Below are 22,280 nucleotides of genomic sequence, written 5' to 3'. Positions count from 1 at the left end.
ATAAGAGGGAAGTATATAGCTATCCAGGTCTTCCTAAAGAAGGAAGAAAGGTCTCAGATACACAACCTAACCTTACACCCTACATCTTAAAGAGCTGGAAAAAGAACAGCAAATAAAACCCAAAACCAGGAGAAGGCAGTAAGCAATAAAGATTAGAGCAGAAATCAATGCTATTGAAACAAAAACAAAACAAAACAAAACAAAACAACAACAACAAAAAAAAACAGAACACATCAATGAAACCAGAAGCTGGTTCTGTGAAAGAATTAACAAAATTGATAAAACCCTAGCCAATTTGATCAAAAAGAAAAAGGAAAGGACCCACATAAATAAAATCAAGAATGAAAGAGGAAAGATCAAAACCAACACAGCAGATATAAAAACAATAATTAAAGAATATTACGAGATGGGGCGCCTGGGTGGCTCAGTCGGTTAAGCGTCCGACTTCAGCTCAGGTCATGATCTCGCAGTTTGTGAGTTCGAGCCCCGCGTCAGGCTCTGTGCTGACAGCTCAGAGCCTGGAGCCTGTTTTCGATTCTGTGTCTCCCTCTCTCTCTCTGACCCTCCCCCATTCATGCTCTGTCTCAAAACTAAATAAACGTTTAAAAAAAAAAAAAAAGACTATTACGAGCAATTTTACGCCAATAAAATGGGAAATCTGGAAGAAATTGAAAATTCCTAGAAACACATAAACTACCAAAACTGAAACATGAAGAAATAGAAAATTTGAACAGGCCCATAACCAGTAAGGAAATCAAATTAGTAATAAAAAATCTCCCAAAAAACAAGAGTCCAGGGCCAGACGGCTTTCCAGGGAATTCTACCAAACATTTAAAAAAGAGTTAACATCTATTCTTTCGAAGCTGTTCCAAAAAACACAAATGGAAGGGAAGCTTTCAAACTCATTCTATGAACCCAGCATTACCTTGATTCCAAAACCAGACAAAGACCCCACTAGAAAGGAGAACTACAGACCAATTTCCCTGATGAACATGGATGCTAAAATCCTCAACAAGATACTAGCCAACTGGATCCAACAATACCTTGAAAGAATTATTCACCATGACCAAGTGGGATTTATACCTGGGATGCAGGTCTGGTTCAATATATGCAAAACAATCAATGTGATACATCACATCCATAAAAGAAAGGATAAGAGCCAACGATCCTCTCAATAGATGCAAAGAAAGCATTTGACAAAATACAGCATCCTTTCTTGATAAAAACCCTCAGGAAAGTAGAGATAGAAGGATTATACCTCAAGATCATACGAAAGACCCACTGCTAATATCATCCTTAATTGGGAAAAACTGAGAGCTTTTCCCCTAAGGTCAGGAACACAACAGGGATGTCCACTCTTGCCACTGCTATTTAACACAGTATTGGAAGACTTAGCCTCAGCAATCAGACAACACAAAGGAATAAAAGGCATCCAAATCGGCCAGGAGAAAGTCAAATTTTCACTCTTCACAGATGATACAATACTCTATATGGAAAACCCAAAAGATTCCACCAAAAAATTGCTAGAACTGATCCATGAACTCAGCAAAGTTGAAGCACATAAAAATCAATGCACAGAAATCAGTTGCATTCCTATACACCAATAATGAAGGAAAAGAAAGAGAAATCAAGGAACCTATTCCATTTACAACTGCACCAAACCCCACAAAATACCTAGGAATAAATCTAACCAAAGAGGTGAAAAATCTATACACTGAAAACTATAGAAAGCTTATGAAAGAAATTGAAGAAGACACACACAAAAAAGGAAAAAATATTCCATGTTCCTGGATTGGAACAACAAACATTGTTAAAATGTCAATACTACCCAAAGCAATCTACATACTCAATGCAATCCCTATCAAAATAACAGCAGCATCTTCACAGAGCTAGAACAAACAATCCTAAAATTTGTATGGAAACAGAAAAGACCCCGAATAGCCAGAGCAATCCTGAAGAAGAAAACCAAAGCTGGAGGCATCACAATCCCAGACTTCAAGACATATTACAAAGCTGTAATCATCAAGACAGTATGGTACTGGCACAAGAACAGACACTCAGATCAATGGAACAGAATAGAGAACCCAGAAATGGGACTCACAAATGTATGGCCAACTAATCTTTGACAAAGCAGGAAAGAATATCTAATGGAATAAATACAGACTCTTCAGCAAATTGTGCTGGGAAAACTGGACAGTGATATGTACAAAAATGAACCTGGACCACTTTGTTACACCATACACAAAAATAAACTCAAAATGGATGAAAGACCTCATATTGGTACCTCATCAAAATTAAAAGCTCTGCACAGGAAAGGAAACAATCAGCAAAACTAAAAGACAACCGAAGGAATGGGAGATGATATTTGCAAAAGATATATCAGATAAAGGGTTAGTATCCAAAATCTATAAAGAACTTACCAAACTCAATACCCAAAAAACAAATAATCTGGTGAAGAAATGGGCAGGAGATATGAATAGACACTTCTCCAAAGAAGACACCCAGATGGCCAACAGACACATGAAAAAATGCTCAATATCACTCATCATCAGGGAAATACAAATCAAAACCACAATGAGATATCACCTCACACCCGTCAGAATGGCTAACATTAACAACTCAGGCAACAACAGATGTTGGTGAGGATGTGGAGAAAGAGGATCTCTTTTGCACTGCTTGTGGGAATGCAAACTGGTGCAGCCACTCTGGAAAACAGTGTGGAGGTTCCTCAAAAATTAAAAATAGAACTACCCTATGACCCAGCAATTGCACTAATAAGTATTTATCCAAGAGATACAGGTGTGCTGTTTCAAAGGGGCACATGCACCCCAATGTTTGTAGCAGCACAATCGACAATAGTCACAGTATGGAAAGAGCCCAAACATCCATCAACAGATGAATGGATAAAGAAGAGGTGGTATATATATACAATGGAGTATTACTCGGCTATCAAAAAGAATGAAATCTTGCCATTTGCAACTCTGTGGATGGAATTACTGGGTATTATGCTAAGTGAAATTAGAGAAAGACAAACATCATATGACGTCATTCACATGAGACATTTAAGATACAAAACAGATGAACATAGGGAAGGGAAGCAAAAATACTATAAAACAGGGAGGGGGACAAAACATAAGAGACTCTTAAATATGGAGAACAAACAGAGAGTTGCTGGAGGGGTTGTGGGAGGAGGAATGGACTAAATGGGTAAGGGACATTAAGGAATCTACTCCTGAAATCACTGTTGCACTATATGCTAACTAACTTGGAGGTAAATTAAAAAATTAACTAATTAAATAAATATATATATGTTAAATTAATTAAATATATATATACACACACATATATATATATATACACACACACACACATATATTTATTGCTGGAAAAAAGAATAAAAGAGACAGAATATAAAATATTCACATAAAAAACACAGAGGTATCATTCAGATCCTACAAACACTAAAAAAGTAAAGAAGGAGTATCATGGAAAACTTTGTCAATTTGACAACTTAGATGAAATAGATAAATTCCTTGAAAAATAAATTTGCCAAAATGATATAGCGAGAAGTAGAAAATCTGAATAGCTTCATATCTATTAACGTAATTGAATTCATTATCTAAAACCTTCCCTTGAAGAAAACTCCAAGTCCAAAAGATGTCACTAGTAAATTCCTTGAAGAAAACTCCAAGTCCAAAGATGTCACTAGTAAATTCCATCAAATAAGTATAAAATAACACAAACTTTACTCAACTCTTTTTTAAAAAAGAGAAGAAAGAAACACTTACCAATTTATTTTATGAGGTCTGCATAACTTCAATACCAAAACCAGACAAACATATTATGAGAAAATTATAGACCAATATCCATAGTAAAGGCAAAAATTCTGAAAATATTAGCCAATCAAATCCAGCAACTATAAAAACCATACTTCATGATCAAATTGGGCTTATCTTAAAAATACAAAACTGGTTTAACATTAAAAAAACAATCAATATAAATCATATTGACTCATATGTTAACAGAGAAAAGGAGAAAAAATGATTATCTCAACGGACGCAGAAAAAGTATTTAATAAAATTCAGTACACATTAACTACAAAAAAAAAAAATCTCAGCAATTAGGACTAGAAGAAAGCATCAAGCAGCTTATAAAAGATGGTATGAAAATCCTACAGCTAATGTTAATGTTAAAATACTGAATGTTTTCTAAGACAGGAATGAGATAAGGATGTCACTGATTATATTCAAATTGTCCAAGAATCCTACCTAGCCAGTGAAATAAGGCAAGAATAGAAATAAAAGACGTAAAAATTAAAGAAGTAAAACTGTCTATTTGTGAATGACATATACCATTTACATAGAATATCCTAAGGTATGGTGCCTGGGTGGCTCAGTCAGTTAAGCCTCCAACTTTGGCTCAGGTCATGATGTCCTAGCTCGTGGGTTCGAACTCTGCTCAGGCTCTGTGCTGACAGCTCAGAGCCTGGCACCTGCTTCAGAATCTGTGTCTCTCTCTCTCTCTGCCTCTCCTCTGCTCTCTCTCTCTCTCTCAAAAATAAACATTAAGAAAAAAAAAAGAAAATCCTAAGGCATCTACCAAACAACTACTAGAACTAATTAAGTGATGAATTTAGCAAGGTAGCAGGATACGAGCTCAATATATAAAAATAAATTTGACTTTTATACTACCGGCAGAAAATCAGGATATTAAATTTTTAAATTCCACAAAAAACAGCATCAAAAATATACAATTACCTATGACAAAATATGTGTAAGGCCCACATATAAAACTATAAAGCCCTGGTGAGAAAAATTAAATAGCTAAATGAATGGAGCTATCATTCCATGTTAATTCTCCTCAAACTGTTCTATAAATTCAATATAATTGAACTCCACAATCCTAATAACACCCTAAAAGATATGTTCTTGGAACTTGACAAACTGATTAAAATTTTACATCAAAATACAAAGGGGGAAAGATAGACTATGTATAGCAAGAAAGTAATTAACACAAAATTGAGTATAAGGATAGTCAAACTGAAATTGTATAGAAGAAAAAGACCAGAAAAAAACTCATACGTATATGGACAAGCAACTCAGTTTAAAAATGGGCAAAGGACTTGTATCTTAGTCACTTTGGGGCACTGTAACAAATTACCATAGACTGCGTAGTTTAAAAAACACTCTTACTTCTCACAGTTCTGCAGTCAAAGTGCTGGCAGATCTGGTGTCTGGTGAGGGCCCACTTCCTGGTTTGCAGACAGCATGCAGTCTTCTTATTGTATCCTCAGATGATAGCAGAAAGGGGAAGCAAAGTTTCTCCTATCTCTTCTTACAATACAATTACTCCTCAAAGGCCCCACCTCCAATACTATCACATGGGGGATTAGAGTCTCAACACATGAATTTTGCAGGGACACAAACATTCAGTCTATATATCAACTTGAATACACATTTCCCCAGGAAGACATACAAATGACCAAAAAGCACATGAAAAGTTGTTCAACACCCTTGGTCATTATACAAATACAGATAAAAACCACAATGAGATACCACTTCACATGCATTAGGGTGGCTATAATGAAGAAAACAAAATAATAAGTACTGACAAGGATATGCAGGAATAGGAAACGTCACACATTGCTGTTGGGAATGTAGAGTGGTACAAACACTGTGGAAAATGGTATAGAAGTTCCTCAAAAAAAATAAACATAGAAATACCATATGACCTAGTAATTCCACTACTAGGTATATACGCAAAAGAAATGAAAGCATATGTCCACAAAGAATCTTGTACATGATGGTAGCCTTTTTCATAATAACCCAAAGGTAGAAATAATCCAAATGTCTGCCAAAAGATGAATAGACGAGCAAATTGTGGTATTTACATACAATAGAATATTTCTCAGCATAAAAGGAATGAAGTACTGATGCATCCTACAACTTGGATAAGCCTCAAAACATTTACACTAAGTGAAAGAAACCAGGCACAAATGGTCACAATTGAATGATACTTTTTGCATGAAATATTCAAGAAAGGCAAATCCATTCGGATAAAAGGCCAATTAGTCGTCGCCAGGGAAATGAAGATGATTACTTCTGGGGTGTTCTGTGCTGACGAAAAATTTTGAAACAGAGAGAGATGGAGTTGCATAATATTGTGAAGGCATTAAGTGACTTGTACACTTTAAAATGGTTGTTTATGTTATGTGAATTTCACCTCAATTAAAAAATTTTTAATTTTATTTTACATTTTTATAAGATGCATTTGTGCATTCAAGGTATAATCAGCATTATTTTAGTTCCTGAAAAAAGTTAAAACATGTAAAATGTCAAGCTAATACATATCAATGATTCATAAGCAGGAGCTATTTTTGTCAGCATCATTCCACTGAGATAAGGAGACCTGTATACAATCTTGTATACCACAATAAATAGATTTTTTGGTAAATTATGTTATCTAAAAGATTATAAAATAATGATATACAAGAATGGTCAAAACTTGTGTTGAGTTTTAAAATATGCTAACGAAATTTGCATTTCTAACACATATTATATAAAGCAGTATAATGCAGGAGTTATGGCAAAGATTTTGTAGTCTGACCAACCAGCTTTATACCAGCTATGTGACCTTGGGCAATTTTCATAATGTCTCCATAAATTTCAATTTTTTCATCAATAAAATGGGAGCAATAATGCCTAATTAACATGTATGTTTAACAGAAAATGCCTGTCATAGAGCCTAAGGGATTATTAAACATAAACTATAACACATGATTACCTAATTCAACTTATAATTCATTAATGCCTTCAATAAAAATATATTTATTACCTACTACATGCTGGGTACTAGGCTACGCACTGGAAAAGTTTAGATGAAAGGCTTATTTCTATCTGCCAGCAGTTTGAAATCAGTTGATTTGGGGGTGGGGAACCATGGAAAAGGAGATGAGTTGAGGAAGTGTGACTAAGAAAACAACTGATGAGCAGAAAAAATTGATGAGCAGAAAACAGGTATTAAATTCAGCAAGAGATTGATGTGAGCAAAATGGCTGATGCAGAACTTAGGAGACAGAAAGGATATTTCACAAATGATGGAGCTTAAGCATTGGACAACATGAAAAGTTTGGTACTGACTGGAAAGGGACATGAAGAAACTCTATGATGAGGGAAATGTTCTGTATCTTATTACAGTACTGGTTATATATATGAGTTAAATATGTATAACTGTATACTTTATATCCATGCATTTTAATGTTTGTAATTAAAGACATAATGACATAATTAAAGACAAAATGACAGACACACACGCACACATACAGATATATATATATTCTTTTGAATTACAGGCAAACTGGTCCTCAAAGACTATTGAAAAGGCAGACACAATACCTATTGGATACCATGTGACCATTTAAATGAGGCAATATAAAACCTAATCCATTGCTTTGCTCTTAAGTCATCTGCAGATTGTTTCATTATAAGAAAACTATATTATGGGGCGCCTGGGTGGCTCAGTCAGTTAAATGTCTGACTTCAGCTCAGATCATGATCTCACAGCTCATGAATTCAGGCCCCAGGTCAGGCTCTGTGCTGACAGCTTAGAGCCTGGAGCCTGCTTCAGATTCCATGTCTCCCTCTCTCTCTCTGCCCCTTCCTGACTCACACTCTGTCTCTCAAAAATGAATAAATGTTAAAAAAAACCTTTTTGTAAATAAGGAAACTATATTCCCAATTATAATTCATAATTCAATCTATTTATCTATCCAAAATGATACAAATCTTAATTTTAACTTGTCAAATTCCATGAATTTGAGAATTCTGTAAAATATTGGGAAATTTTAATAAAAATCTAGGATTTTGCATCCATTCTCAATTTTAAGTTCTTAGTCAAGTTAAAAACCAAAAGTGAAAACAGTAGATGATGAATTACTGATGTTGAACACATTATGGGCACAATGTATACAAGGAAACTTCTGGGGTGATAGATATGTTCATTATCTTGGCTGTGGTATTGTTATGATCATTTCTTGGGTGCATATATTTGTAAAACGTGCCAAACTACATACTGTAAATTTATCCACTTTACTGTGTATCAATTATACCTTTAAAAAGTACATAAACAACATCCAAACATAAATATACACACACCCCCAACAAGTATGCTAAAACTAATAAGCCTGACAGAACCAAATTTTGTGAGGCTATGGAGCAACCATGATGTCATAGATTGTTGGCAGGAATGCAGAATGGTACAAACACTTTGGAAAGGCTTGGCAATTTCTTACAAAACTAAGCACACATCAGTTTTTGACCAAGTAATTCCATCCATAATTATTTACTCAAGAGAAATGAATACACAAAAGATTGTTCAAGAAAGTTCTTAACATTTTTCTTCATAACAACTAAAAACCAGAAATAGCTCAGATGTCCGTCAGCCAGCGGGAGGATGGATAAACAAAGTATCTATACAATGGAATACCACTCAGCAATAAAAAGGAACAAACTACTTATGCACTCAGTAACATGGATGGGTCTCAAAATACTATGTTAAGTAAAAGAAGCCTTACACAAGAGTGCACATGTATGATCCTATTTATATGAAAAAGCAAAACTAATCTATGACAAAAAACCAGAACAGTGATTGCCTCTTAGGACTGTTGGGAAGACCAGCAAGAAACAGAATAACCTTTTCTGGAGTGATGATAAAGTTCTATATCTTGAAAGGGTTTATTTGGCTTATGCAGAAATACATATTGGCCAAAACTCATGGAAGGGTGGGTACACTAAGATTTGTGCATTTCATTATAAATTTTACTTCAAAATGAAAAAAAAGAATTGTAAATAAATACTGACTAGCTAATGACATGTATGCTCAAGTGTTTGGGGCTAGGATATGCTAATGTCTGCTACTTTAAAATGCAACAAAACATGGTTTGATGGATGGACAGATAAGTGATAAGCCATGTATAATGACATGTTAACAGAATCTAGGTAGTGGGTATTCATTGTACAATTCTTCTAACTTCTATAAGTTTGAAAAATCAGTTTGTAAGATCGTAGTGATACCATTTTTTTGCACATTTATGTATCTGTGTTTCATGGACATGTATATATGAAGTATATGCATGTGTATGTTTATGTGTGGTATATTCAACTGCTCCCTCTCAAATCAGATCCTTCAATTCACTTAAACAATACTCAAGTTGCTCCTATTCCCAAATAATACAAAACAAACAAAAAGAAACTTCCTCAAAATCTTATCCTCCTTCAGCTACTACTAGATCACTCTTGTTCTTTTCAAAGCCACATTTCTTAGAGAGGTAAACACACTTCCTATATCTATGCCTTCACCCTATCTCATCTGGCTTGTGATTCCCCCACCTCCCAAATTCCAGAAAAATAGCTCTTGTTCAAGATACCAATACTTTCCAATGTCACTAAATCAAATGGGCATTTTAAAATCCTCATCCCTTGAAGAATGTAAAATAACAAATTGACTTTTTAAAACTTTGAAATGAGGGAAGCAAACTTTATACGGTTTATAAACCAAGCTTTTTTGAGAGGGGGGAGGAAGGAGGGAGGGAGGGAGGGAAGGAGAGAGAGGAAGGGAGAGGCAGAGAGAAAGAGAGGGAGAGAGACAGCACATGCATGTGCATGAACAGGGGAGGGGCAGAAAGAGGGGCAGACTCCTTGCTCATCACAGTGTCCAATGCAGGGTTCGATCTCATGACCATGAGATCATGACCTGAGCTGAAATCAAGACTCAGATGCTTAACCAACTGAACCACACAAGTGCCCCTGTAAACCAAGCTTTTTTAAAAATAAAAGCTCAGTTTCATATTATAGCCAAGTCAGAATGTGAGAAGGGGAAAGCTTAAAGGATGATATCAGAAAAAGGGGGAAAAAATGAAGATTATACGATAGTCCAAATGGTAAATGCCAATAGGAAAATTTCATAGACCATTTTCACCTAATTCTACTGTATTTTTGAAATTCTACTAAACTTATGAACTACTGTTAACATTTCTTCAACTGGTTTACTCACTGTATCTATAGAAACTCCATCTTAAATGAATCTCCCAAATCATCTATTTATGCAGAAATTTTTTCTTAACTTTCTTCAACGCTTATTTACTTTTGAGAGACAGAGCAAAAACAGGGAAGGGGCAGAGAGAGAGAAGGAGACACAGAATCCGAAGCAGGCTCCAGACTCTAAGTTGTCAACACAGAGGCTGACATGGGGCTCAAACCCATGAACCGTGAGATCATGACCTTAACTGACTGAGCCACCCAGGCACCCCTATTTATGCAGAAATTATTACCTGAGCAACAAGAATAATAACCAGAGATGTTATTCTCCAAGGATAAAAAAATCCAGCGAAGTATCAAAACTAGTATAGAAACTATGTCCTAATCTTCAAAAGATAAGCCCTCAAGCTTTTCACAGCACATTTGTAACACAATTCAAAGCCTTGCAATGATTTTGGTGTATCGGGTAACAGAAAACTGTACAGTAAAATCACTTTTAAAATATATATCATAAAATAAGGGGAATTGCTTTATAACATGGACTTCAGAGATGAAAGCCAAATTTGAGCTTAAAACATGCAAAAGAATTTGAATTGTATTTAGTAGTTTTAGTGAGAGGAGATTCTCAGTCGCCAAAACAGTCACTTTTTGTAGCACACTCGTGTTTCTGATTTTGCAGATACTCAGGCAATGGGTAGTCAAAGAAATGCTGGAAAGGACTTCCCACCATGGGCAAAAACAATAAAGTATATGTAAAGATAGTCACAGAGGGACTTTATCATTTATTTTCCCCTATATGGTATTCATCTATATACCCTGGTCACAGATGATAGTTTCCTAAAGGCTCCTTTCTTTATTCTTGCCACCTATTCTCCTGAGAAAGTAAATTTGCTTATTCCGCAAGCAATTATTTAGCACCTTCAATGTGCAAGCCTAGAACTGTATGCATTGCCTGGGCTGAAAGGGACAAACAGTATGGCTAATGGTAATACACTACAATTATTGAAGGACTTAATTTTACTCTAACTTTTTACATCAGAGCTTTATACATAATTGTATTAGACTATTTTTAAATGTTAAAATTAGTTGTTCACTTACCTTTGAGTTCCACTAAGAATGGAAGTGTCATGAAGAATAAAATAGCTTAAATTCAATTGTAAGGAAGGAAACATGGAAGGATTTAATCACAAACGAGGCAAACAACCCTGAAAATCCAGAGTGCTTGTATAATATAAAGTCTAGCTTCAGAACTCTAATCTTTTTGGATCACAAACCTTTGTGAAAAGCAGCTTCTGACAGGGCTCCCAATAATCCCCAACTGTTGGTATCCACAGCCTTGTTAATCTCCCCCCTTGAGTAAGAGCTGAATTTAGCACTTGCTTCTAAAGAAGCAAATATGCCAGGGTTCCTGGGTAGCTCAGTAGGTTAAGTGCCTGACTCTTGATTTCAGCTCAGGTCATGATCTCATGGTTCTTGAGATCTAGCCCCAAGTTGGGGCTGCTTGGGATGCTCTCCCCTGCCTCTCCCCTACTTACGTGTGCACCCGCTCTTGCACTCTCTCAAAAATAAATAAACATAAAAAAATAAAGAAGCAGGGGCGCCTGGATGGCTCAGTGGGTTGAGCGACCGACTTCAACTCAGGTCACGATCTCACAGCTTGTGAGTTCGAGCCCCGCGTCGGGCTCTGTGCTGACAGCTCAGAGCCTGGGGCTTGCTTCGGATTCTGTGTCTCCCTCTCTCTCTGCCCCTAACCCACTCACATTCTATCTCTGTCTCTCTCAAAAATAAATAAACATTAAAAAAATAAAATAAAAAATAAAAAAGCAAATTTGGCAAAAGTGAAGGGCTATCTCTTCTGTGATTAGGTTACAAAAGACCACAACTTCTGTCTTACTAGTGCTCTCTCTTACCCTCTAGCTCTCCCTGATGAAGCATGCTGCCATGTTATAAGAAACTCTATAAAGAGGCCCATGTAGTAAGGAACCAAGGGAAGCCTTCACCAATAAATAGCTCACAGTGAATCGAATCCTGCCAACAACGATGTGGCCAGGAAGGGAATCCTCCCTAATCCAACCTTGAGGTGACTGCTGCCTTCTGAGAGGTGGAGCCAGAGGACCCAGCTAACCTATACCTGAATTCCTGACCCACAGAAAGTAATGATCAATGTGTACTGCTGTACGCTGCTAAATTTTGGAGTAACTTGTTACACAGCAATAGATAACTAGCATATATCCCCTCTGAAGAAAAGTACATCAGTAGGGGCGCCTGGGGGGCTCAGTCAGTTGAGCGTCTGACTCTTGGTTTCGGCTCAGGTCATGTCATGGCTTGTGAGTTTGAGCCCCGTGTGGGGCTCCACGCTGGCAGCACGGAGCCTGCTTGAGATCCTCTCTCTGCCCTTTCCCTGTTCACACCCTCTCTCAAAAAAAATAAATGAACTTAAAAAAAATAATAAAAGAGGGGTGCCTGGGTGGCTCAGTCCGTTGGGCATCCAACTTCAGCTCAGGTCATGATCTCATGGCTCGTGAGTTCAGGCCCCAGGTCAGACTCTGTGCTGACAGCTCAGAGCCTGGAGCTGCTTCGGATTCTGTGTCTCCCTCTCTCTCTGCCCCTCCCCTGCTCCTGCTCTGTCTCTCTGTCTCTCAAAAATGAACAAACATTAAAAAAAAACAAAAAAAATTTTTTTAATTAAAAAAAAGAAAAGTATAGAAGTTTACAAATTCTGGCGCATATTATGGGGAAATAGGAAGCCTCTCTGAAGTCCACCAATAGAACTCCTAGTGGTCCAGGGATCCCAGATCAAGAAACTTCTGATATGATAAACTCTAAACAATATACATAAAAGTCCTGCAGAAAATCAACTTAATTATGCTAGTAACTTTAACAAATGTCAGAATACCTTCTTTCCATACAGTATTGCTAAGAAAGTTCAATTATTTTAAATATAACTGATATCTTAGTACCACTATTACCAAAGGTAAAATCAAGTCAAGTTATACCAAATCATTATTTTCAATAATGTATTTCATAGATACTAAATAAGTACTGAGGATAAAATAATGACTAAACACCATCCTAACTTTGAGAACTTTCCTGTCCAGTGTGTGAGAAACATAGGCACACACAAAATAGCTATTATAAGATTTGGGAGTACAAATAAAGAATTGTATATGGTATCTACTCATGGACATAATAAAATGACTTTAATGAATTTTAATTATAAAGTAATTTTAAAAAATACCTGTACTGTTTTCCCAAGTCCCATGTCATCACCAAGAATACATCCTTTTCCTTGGATGAAGTGTGCATAGAGAAACTGGGCTCCTTCCCTTTGGTAGTCTCTCAAATACCTGTTAATAGTATAAGGAATAGAGTCTCCGTCTTCAGATAATGGAAAAGCAACGGCAGATGATGGAAATTTTCGGTCTGGGAAATAAGGTTTTTCCAAATCTTCATCATCAAATATAAAATTCCTGGAGCAATCTTTAACAGATTTTACTTCATGAATTCTTTTAAGAGGTACTTTCCTTTCTTGAAAATCTGAATATAAGATGATTGCAAATGATTTCCCATTTTCATCCACTGTGACAGATTTTATGCTTGCTTCACAAAGTGTCTCATTATCTGGAGAAGGGGCAAGACATCTTTCTCCTGGATGCCATATGTCTGTAATAATACAGAAGAAAATAAAATTTCCAAATCTAACTTATAAAGTAACCCCCCATTTAACCACTGCTATGAGGAAAAAAAAATGTAACTCACACAAATACCCTTTCCAAATTACTGAAACAACATAAGTTATAACACATATAGATATCTTCCTAAAATATATTATCAGATATTCTCCTATAAAAATCAGAATAAAGGGTATATAATTTATTTCCAGTTGTTCTCACCCTGGCTGTGTGTCATAATCTCCTCAAACATGCTTAAACACTAAACCACAGTGGTTTAGCGGATATGGGCCATGGGCATCTGGTTTTATTACTTTGGCAGATATTGTTGAATTCAAAGGGTGATTCTGATTCACAGCCATGGTTGAGAACCACTGACTGAGATATTCATGATGATTCATGAACATTATGTATATTATTCATGATATGATAGACTAATAGTAAACGGGGCTTGATAATGAGTAAGCTAAAATCCTCTAGACAGCAATACTTTTGTGATTCTTGTGTCTGCTTTTTTAGTTATCCCATCGCCTTTCTCTGGAGACAGCTGTTTCTTCTTCTCGTCAATATTGCTGCTTCTAAACCATTGCTTGAAATTGTATACAACTAACCAAGGGAATCTCCAGTTCAACTACAAAGTTATGTGTGCCAGCTTTGTCACAGCTTTTTTCCCTTCTAGGTTTTGAAGGGTTCCAGTTCTTAAAAAAGAGATGAATTCTAAGATCTCTTTCTGCTAAGATTCTATTACCGTTTGAAAATTCTGACCCCTTTCTATATGTGTATTTATCCCATCCTTAATTGTACAGCTTTCTGTTTTATTTTCTATTCAGAAAATACAGCACTATGACTAGGGAGGGGAATATCTTTAGAGCATACAGCTAGTATAATTAAAAGATATGAATAGAGGAAATAAAGTAAAAATAATTTTCTAAATGGAATTTCTTATAACAAGAACTCCAGAGGAATTATATGGCTACAAGTGTATGAATAATAGGAATTTTTTTTTTTTTAAGTAGGCCTCACACCCAATGTGGAGCCTAATGCCAGGCTTGAATTTATGATCTTAACTGCAGAATTAAGACCTGAGCTGAGATCAAGGAGTTGGATGCTTAACTGACTGAGCCACCCAAGTACCCCTCTCAAATATTTCTTATTGAAATCAGATGATTATTGGTAGTTTCTTAGGGTCTTTCCAATGATTTCTTGTTAGGTTTTTATGACATTCATGATTATAATATGACTTGTATATCTATACCGTCTTAAGCATGAATAGCTCACTAAGCTATTCCTCATCGATTGTTCCTCAAAAGTAAAGTCATTATTCCTACCAACTTTGGTAAGGTTGTTTTACATATCAGAAGTACACCAAGAAAAATCTGTTCTCCTACTCTGATCTTTGGATCCAAACAATTTGAGAACTGTCACACAATTCTAAAAACATAGTTTAACGTGAAACTAAAACCTGGATCCACCGTAGAGGGCTAACAGATAGATCTGTGGGCTCTATTTTTATAACAGTACTGTTTGAGCCTTCAAACCTCTCTTAACCCCTATAGCAATTCTTAACACATTTCTGTTTCACATGATTTGTTTGCCTATCCAGAAAATGCTTTCTAATTTTTAGGCTTAAGTCATTAATGTGTGTACTATTCAACGTATGTTTTAACATCAATTATCTGCCAAATACTGTACCACACAATAGGTATAAAATGAAAAAAACCAATGTCAAAAATAACGATTAAACCTTACTCAGAACTAGTCTTTCCTAATCTCGTTAAATGGCATCATCACCTAGCCAACTTGTCATGGTAGAAAACATTCAGCCAGTCCTTATTCCTCTTTTTATATTACTACCTACATTCACCACCTCAGAAAGTCCTGCTGGTTCTACCTCAAAATATATCACTATCCTTCATCATGCTACCACCTCTCTAAAACAACTGTTGGCAAACTTTTTCTGTAAAGAGTCAAATTTTAGCTATTTGTTATTTTAGTTTTGCAGACCATACTGTCTCCTACCCTTGTAACACAAAAGCAGGGACAGAAAACACATAAACAAATGTGCCTGGCTAGTTTGAGGGAAGGCTGGAATCTCTCTGTATCAAACTCTAAAACAAATAGTTTAAACTGGGAGGATTTCCTGTTGGATTGGAAAGTCATCTTTAACTTCGTTTCCTCCTGTCCTTCATTCCAAACTGGCCTCCTCGCTGTTCCTCAACCATGGCAAGCATTCTCCCACCTCAGGGCCCCAGAGCATTCTTTCTGTTCCTTCCACCTGCACTCTCCCAAAATACCCAAATGACTGACTCATTCACTTCATTCAGGTCTCTGCTCAAATGACATCTCCTAAGAGGTGCTTTTTCTGACCACTGAACCTAACATAACATTCGCCACCACTCTTACTTTACCCTGCTTAATTCCATTTTCAGAGAAAAATATGAAATGTTTGTTGTTTATCTCAACTTCGTTCCCTAGAGCAAGGACTTAACTTTGTTCACTGCTATATCCTGGGCACCTAGAACAATGTTTGAATCTCAAATACTTATAGAATTAACAAATACATATAGCTGACATGTGAAGACTGATGTGTGCCAGGCATGTGCTTTAGATGCAGTAGTTCATTTAAGCCTCACCACCACCCTTTCATTAGTTCATGTAAGTAATATTGTTAGTTTCATCTTACAAATGGTGAAACAGATAAAGGCTAACCAGCTTGCCAATGGTTACACAGCTAAAAGCTGGCAGATCCTGGATTTGAACCAAGCAATCTAACCCTGTAGCTACCACCAGTACCATTCACACATGGACGAACAAGTCCCTGGAACTGAATGGTCCCTGCCCCTTTTAACTGAGAGATGAGCATCCCAGTCCCTACAAGCTCCATTCAGCAGCTTCATTACTTAGTTCATCTGCCAGGCTTCTATGTGCACTTATATTTGTGATCCCTGAGTTATAGCGTCATCAATTCCCAGCATTCAGAGCTGAGGCTTGTTGTATAAACCTCTAAACTTCAGCTCTGAATTCTTCATCTATTTAATTAGATCGGTATCTTCCTCAAAGGAAAGCATGTAGATAAACAATCAGCATATTGCTGGGCACAGCATTCAGTATCTGATAGCTTTTACTGTATCACTTTTAATAATGAAATCTATTAATCTGGGGGGCAAGAAGGCATCCCTTTTGACCTGTGGCAGATAACCACACCCTCTTTAAACTCTCTCTTGATGGCCCATTAAAGGTTGACCGTAAGGCCCTGACTCAGTACATCATATATTAAGCTCTTTGTGAAATAAAGTGAACTGGGTATCTCAACCTTTACTCACCTACGTTACAAATTTCTACCATTCGCTAAGAAGTGGGGCATACAAGGATAAAGAATAAACATACCATATATTTACTGAGTGCTTACTATGGGCCAGAGCTGGGTCACGTTAAGTGCTTTGCATACACCATCTTATTTAGTAATCACAAGAACTCAGCAATGATCTCAATTTTACAGATGAGGAAACTGCCCAAAGTTTCTCAGCAACTGTCAGAGCCAGCACTAGATCCAGTCTGACTCCAGAGTCCAGGTTCTCAACACCAAGTCCCAAAGATCTGGTCCCAGGCTCCAGGAGCCACTCAGAAGAGCCACGGGTAAAACCCCAACCCCAAGAGAACTGGCAGGAATGGGTCCAACCCGGCGCAATAAAGACAGGCGTCTGGGCGGAGAGGTGAGCTCGGAGCTTGTTGTACCTTTGCCGGCGGCTTCCGCGCGAGGCTTGGGGGCAGAGGCATCCATCTGGCCAAGGGGAGGGGCTGGGCGGCCTGGTTGCGTATAACACCCAACAGGCGGCCGAGGACCCCGAGGAGGCGGCAGGCGGGAAGACCACTTCCTGCAGCCCTCCGTACATCGCCCCCCTGAAGTGCGACGCTGCGGGACAAAAGGGAGCACAGGTGGGGCCCTAGAGAGAAGGGATGGCGTCGTCCGAGGCAGCGGCAGAGCCGGAGGGCGCTGTGGAGGCTGGCAAGGCGGCGCTCACCTAGTCGTCTCGAATTCGGCCAGGGGGGGTAGGGGGGAACAGCAAGCCAGCAAGTGGACCCCTCACCCTCCCTCTCACAGTTGGCCCTCCCTGTCTCTACTTCCCTCAGCAATTTCCAACCCTAAGTCGGAAAATCCCGCGAGATCAGGCTCCTGAACTGTCATTGGGATCTCGCGATAACAAAATCTTGGGTCACAGGGCGGAGCAATCTGCCTGCCATCTTTGCTCCGGGAAGCCGGTGAAAGGTTCGCGACAGTTGAAATTATCGCGAAGTTTAATATAGCTTTCTTTCCTTGCGCGGAGCTTGCGGGATACAAGGAAGCCGGAAGACAAAGGTGGGCAAACACCTACCGTGGTCTTTTAAGGGCAGACCTATAGCGGGAGACCAGCTCCGCGATCGTGGCCTGCTGGTTTATGTTTGGTGCTTCCCCGTGTATGCACACGCCTTGGAACCTGAGGTGGCGAGTGATTCCCTCCTGGAGTGCTGTCTCAGCCGGGTGGATCATCCACCCGGATGCTGACGCTTCACGGCACCCACGGGAGGCTGAGTACATTCAGCGCGTTTTCTTGGGTCACACAGTAAATAAAATACAGTCCTAAGTAACCTGAGTGCAAAACCAGCAACACATGCCATAAGTAGAAGACAAAGGTTAAAAAATAATATGAAAAGGTAAAGTGTTTTTACGTGTACTGTCTAGTTATAGTGGTTTGTGTGACACATTATGGAAAAACACTAGGTCGACTTTCGGGCTGTGTTTGTAAAAGCATCATCAGAGCAGCACGCTACTCACAAGTTAGGGGATACGGCTTATTTATACCACAAATTTTAGTGGCTTAAAACAGCCCAGAAGGATTAGGGACAAGACAAATTTATTATGGTATACTTCGGTAAGTCAGAAGTCTAACTGGGGTGTCTTGAGGCTAAAATCGAGGAATCAGCTGGATTGCATCTTTCTTGGAGGCTCTCCAGCAGAATCCCTTTCCTTGCCTTTCTAGACATTCCTGCCACCTGCCTTCTATCTTCAAAGCCAGAGCTGTTGCACCTCTCTGACCCTTCCATAGTCACATCCTGGGTAAAATACTTTGATCCTAAGAGCTCTTACAAGATTGGGGCTACCGGAATAATCCAGGATAATCTTCCCATTTGAAGGACTGTACCCTCAATTACATCACAAATTCCTTTGCCAGGTAAAGTAATATATTCATGGGTTCCAAGATTAGGATGTGAACATTTTGGGGGGCTCATTATTCTGCCTACCAAAGGGTCTAAATGAGGAAAGCTATATGGCTGTTTGTTCCGCAATAGATAACTATTCTTTGAGAGATACAAATAATTAGTATGTTTTCATAAAACCCTTCATCTAGAATAGCACTTGTTTCTGTTTACCAACAGGCAGAAACCTTATATCTAGGAAAAACATCTAATTCATCCACTGTGTGTGAGATGTTGGCCCTTACACATCTGGAGAGGTTATGTCATTTAACCTCATTGCTTCAGTGTCCTCACCTATGATAGCAAGTACTTGGTCATAGGAAGGAATGTGTGGATTGCTATTAATGTTATTGATGGAATGCATCCTCTTGAACGTTGCATGATTCTGCATAAGCATTGCTTCATTTTAATATTTTGGCTAATTTTAATATTTTGGTAGTATAGCTATTAGATTTATTCTAATCTATTAGATTAGAATTTTAGACTACATTCTAATTTCAAACACCATGAACTGTAAGGCATATTATTTAGGTACAGCCAAAAAAAAGAAAAACTGCTCTTTATATAAATTGTAAGTCTTAATTTTTAACATGCATCCTGATACTGGAAATCTTTTTTTAAATTTTTTTAGTGTTTATTTTTGAGGGAGAGAGAGACAGAATGTGAGCAGGGGAGGGGCAGAGACAGAGGGAGACACAGAATCCAAAGCAGGTTCCAGGCTCTGAGCTGTCAGCACAGAGCCCAGTGCAGGGTTCGAACCCACAAGCTGTGAGATCATGACCTAAACTGAAGTCAGACGCTTAACCAACTGAGCCACCCAGGTGCTCCCTAGAAATTTTTAAACATAGGAAAAAAATTTGCTTCTTGGAACTGATGAAATACATCTGTTATACTTAAACTCTTTTCAAAATTGTTTCTAAAATCAATGGCGATTGGAAATTTCAACCAAGCTTACTTTTTCTTTTTACAACTACCAGAGAAGTTTGATGTTTTCCCCCACTGAAATAACTAGTTGTGTAATACTTACTCTTCCAGAAGTCTACTAATTTAAGATCTTGATCTTTAAAAATCAAGTGGTAAGACAAAACCAGAAGTAAATTTTTTATTTTTTATTTATTTATTTTTTTAAGTAGCCTCCACACGCAGCATGGAGCCCAGTGCAGGGCCTAAACTCACAGCTCTGAGGTCAAGACCTAAGCTGAGATCAAGAGTCAGACACTTAACTGACTGAGCCATCCAGGTGCCCCAGAATTTTTATTTTATTTATTATTTTTTAAAAATATTAATATTTATTTATTTTTGATAGAGACAGAGAGAGTGTGAGTGGGGTAGGGGCAGAGAGAGAGGGAGATACAGAATCCAAAGCAGGCTCCAGGCTCTGAATCAGCTCAGAGCTTAATACGAAGCTCAAACTCATGAACGGTGAGATCATGACCTGAGCCAAAGTCAGATGCTCAACCCACTGAGCCACTCAGGCACTCCTAAATTTTTATTTTAATGAAAGAGATCATCTGGTTGAAGGAATACTCTTGTGACTAACAAAGGAAGAGGGGTCTTCAGTTTCTGAGTATTTATTTTTTAACCTCACCACCATGTTTGTAATGCATAGTGAAGCAGAAAAAATCATGACATAAAAATATGTTTTAATGGGGTGCCTGGGTGGCTCAGTCGGTTGAGCGTCCGACTTCAGCTCAGGTCATGATCTCACAGCTCATGAGTTCGAGCCCCGTGTCAGGCTCTGTGCTGACAGCTCAGAGCCTGCAGCCTGCTTCAGATTCTGTGCCTCCCTCTCTCTCTGCCCCAACCCACTCGAATTCTGTCGCTGTCTCTCTCAAAAATAAATAAACATCAAAAAGAAAAAAAATTTTTTTAAATATGTTTTAGTGAATTAGATGCTTCACAAAATTAGATATCCTTAAACATCCCTTCTCCCAGGTAACAATGGCTGTTGTCTGAGGCCATTGCAATGACATCCTTGTCTAGGTGCTGATGTTATAAACATCTAACACTGTAATACTAATCACTGCAAAGTGAAATTCAAAGTCTTGGGAAATACTTGGGAATTCCTGAAGCCAATATAAAAAATAAAAAAGGATCTAGCAAAATTAAGCCTATTAAAACAAAAAGAGGGGGTGCCTGGGTGGCTCAGTTGGTTGAGCGCCCAACTTCAGCTCAGGTCATGATCTCGCGGTCTGTGGGTTCGAGCCCCGCAACGGGCTCTGTGCTGACAGCTCCGAGCCTGGAGCCAGCTTCTGATTCTGTGTCTCCCTTTCTCTCTGCCCCTCCCCCACTCATGCTCAGTCTCTCTCTGTCTCAGAAATAAATATTAAAAAACAAAAACAAAAACAACAAAAAGAGAAGTAGCACAGATGACAATAACAAAGACATTTAAAAAGAATATTACTTAGATATCAAAGAGGCCCTTGAGAAAGGTGATTAAACCTAATATTTTACCAAAAAGTCTTTCTTTATGCTTACACTGCAAAAGTCGAACATATATCTATATGTGGTTCATAAACCTCCAAAATTGTGAGTTAATTAATCAGAAGGGCTCAAGAAAAAAATAGGTGTTTCAGTCCATTTGTGCTGCTGTAACAATACCACAGAATGGATATCTGATAAACAACAAGAATTTATTTCTCACAGTTCTGGAGGCTGGGAAATCCAAGATGAAGGCATGAGTGAGCATGGTTGTGTTCTGGTGAGGCCCCTTTTCCTGGTTCATAGCTGGCAACTTCTTGGTATATCTTCATCTGGTGGAAGGGGCCAGAGAACTCTGGTATCTCTTTTTTTAAGGGCACTAATCCTATTCATGAATACTCCACATATGTGTGCGACATCACATTGGGCATTAGGATTTCAGCATATGAATTTTGAGGGGACACCAACATTCAGGCCATAGCAATATGAAAACTTTGAATAAGAAATTCTTAGTTAGATGATTTTAAGTTGTAGCATTTCTCCCTTGATATAATGTTCCAGCCACTGTATCAAGAGAAAGAAAGGGAGAAGAGATGAGTAATTTCTTGTTCTTACTCATCTAGGCATGGTAGAAATAGATATGTTCTTTACCAATAAATGATCTACACCCTGAAGTTTCAAAGTCAACATTATTCAACAGTATTAATATACCTAACATTACTGAACTGTAAACTTAAAAATGATTAAGAAGGTAAATTTTGTGTGTGTGTGTGGTGGGGGTGGGGGGTGGTAACTGCAATTGAAAAAACAAACAAACAAACAACTAAAGACCTGGGTCAACAGAAGGACAATTTAAGACTTGACCAAGTGTAGTGAAAGATACGTAGTAAATGGCAGTACTAGGAATATAATGAGTATT

The 22,280-nt window shown here is 37.9% G+C and overlaps 1 protein-coding gene across 3 annotated transcripts in view; it reads right to left on the bottom strand.

Annotated features, from left to right (window-relative positions):
- The window catches only part of ERCC6L2 (ERCC excision repair 6 like 2), a 135,817-nt gene extending 117,871 nt beyond the window's left edge, over positions 1-17,946 (bottom strand). The window contains exons 1-2 of one of the 3 annotated variants that reach the window (XM_053907866.1): positions 17,441-17,946; positions 13,273-13,697 (exon numbers count right to left, since the gene is read on the bottom strand). In XM_053907866.1, coding sequence (XP_053763841.1) covers positions 13,273-13,697; positions 17,441-17,486 — 471 coding nt within the window. In that variant the 5' untranslated portion in view covers positions 17,487-17,946. The remainder of the gene's footprint in view (positions 1-13,272; positions 13,698-17,440) is intronic. The other 2 variants (XM_053907865.1, XM_053907864.1) reach the window with 2 other exon arrangements.
- Between the last annotated feature and the right edge of the window lie 4,334 nt (positions 17,947-22,280).

The sequence above is a fragment of the Panthera pardus genome, unplaced genomic scaffold, assembly GCF_024362965.1.
Source record: "Panthera pardus isolate Hobbes unplaced genomic scaffold, ASM2436296v1 HiC_scaffold_20, whole genome shotgun sequence".
In the NCBI taxonomy this organism is placed as follows: domain Eukaryota; kingdom Metazoa; phylum Chordata; class Mammalia; order Carnivora; family Felidae; genus Panthera; species Panthera pardus.
Note: the sequence above shows the minus strand (reverse complement) of the source record. Positions and strands in the feature narration are given on the sequence as shown.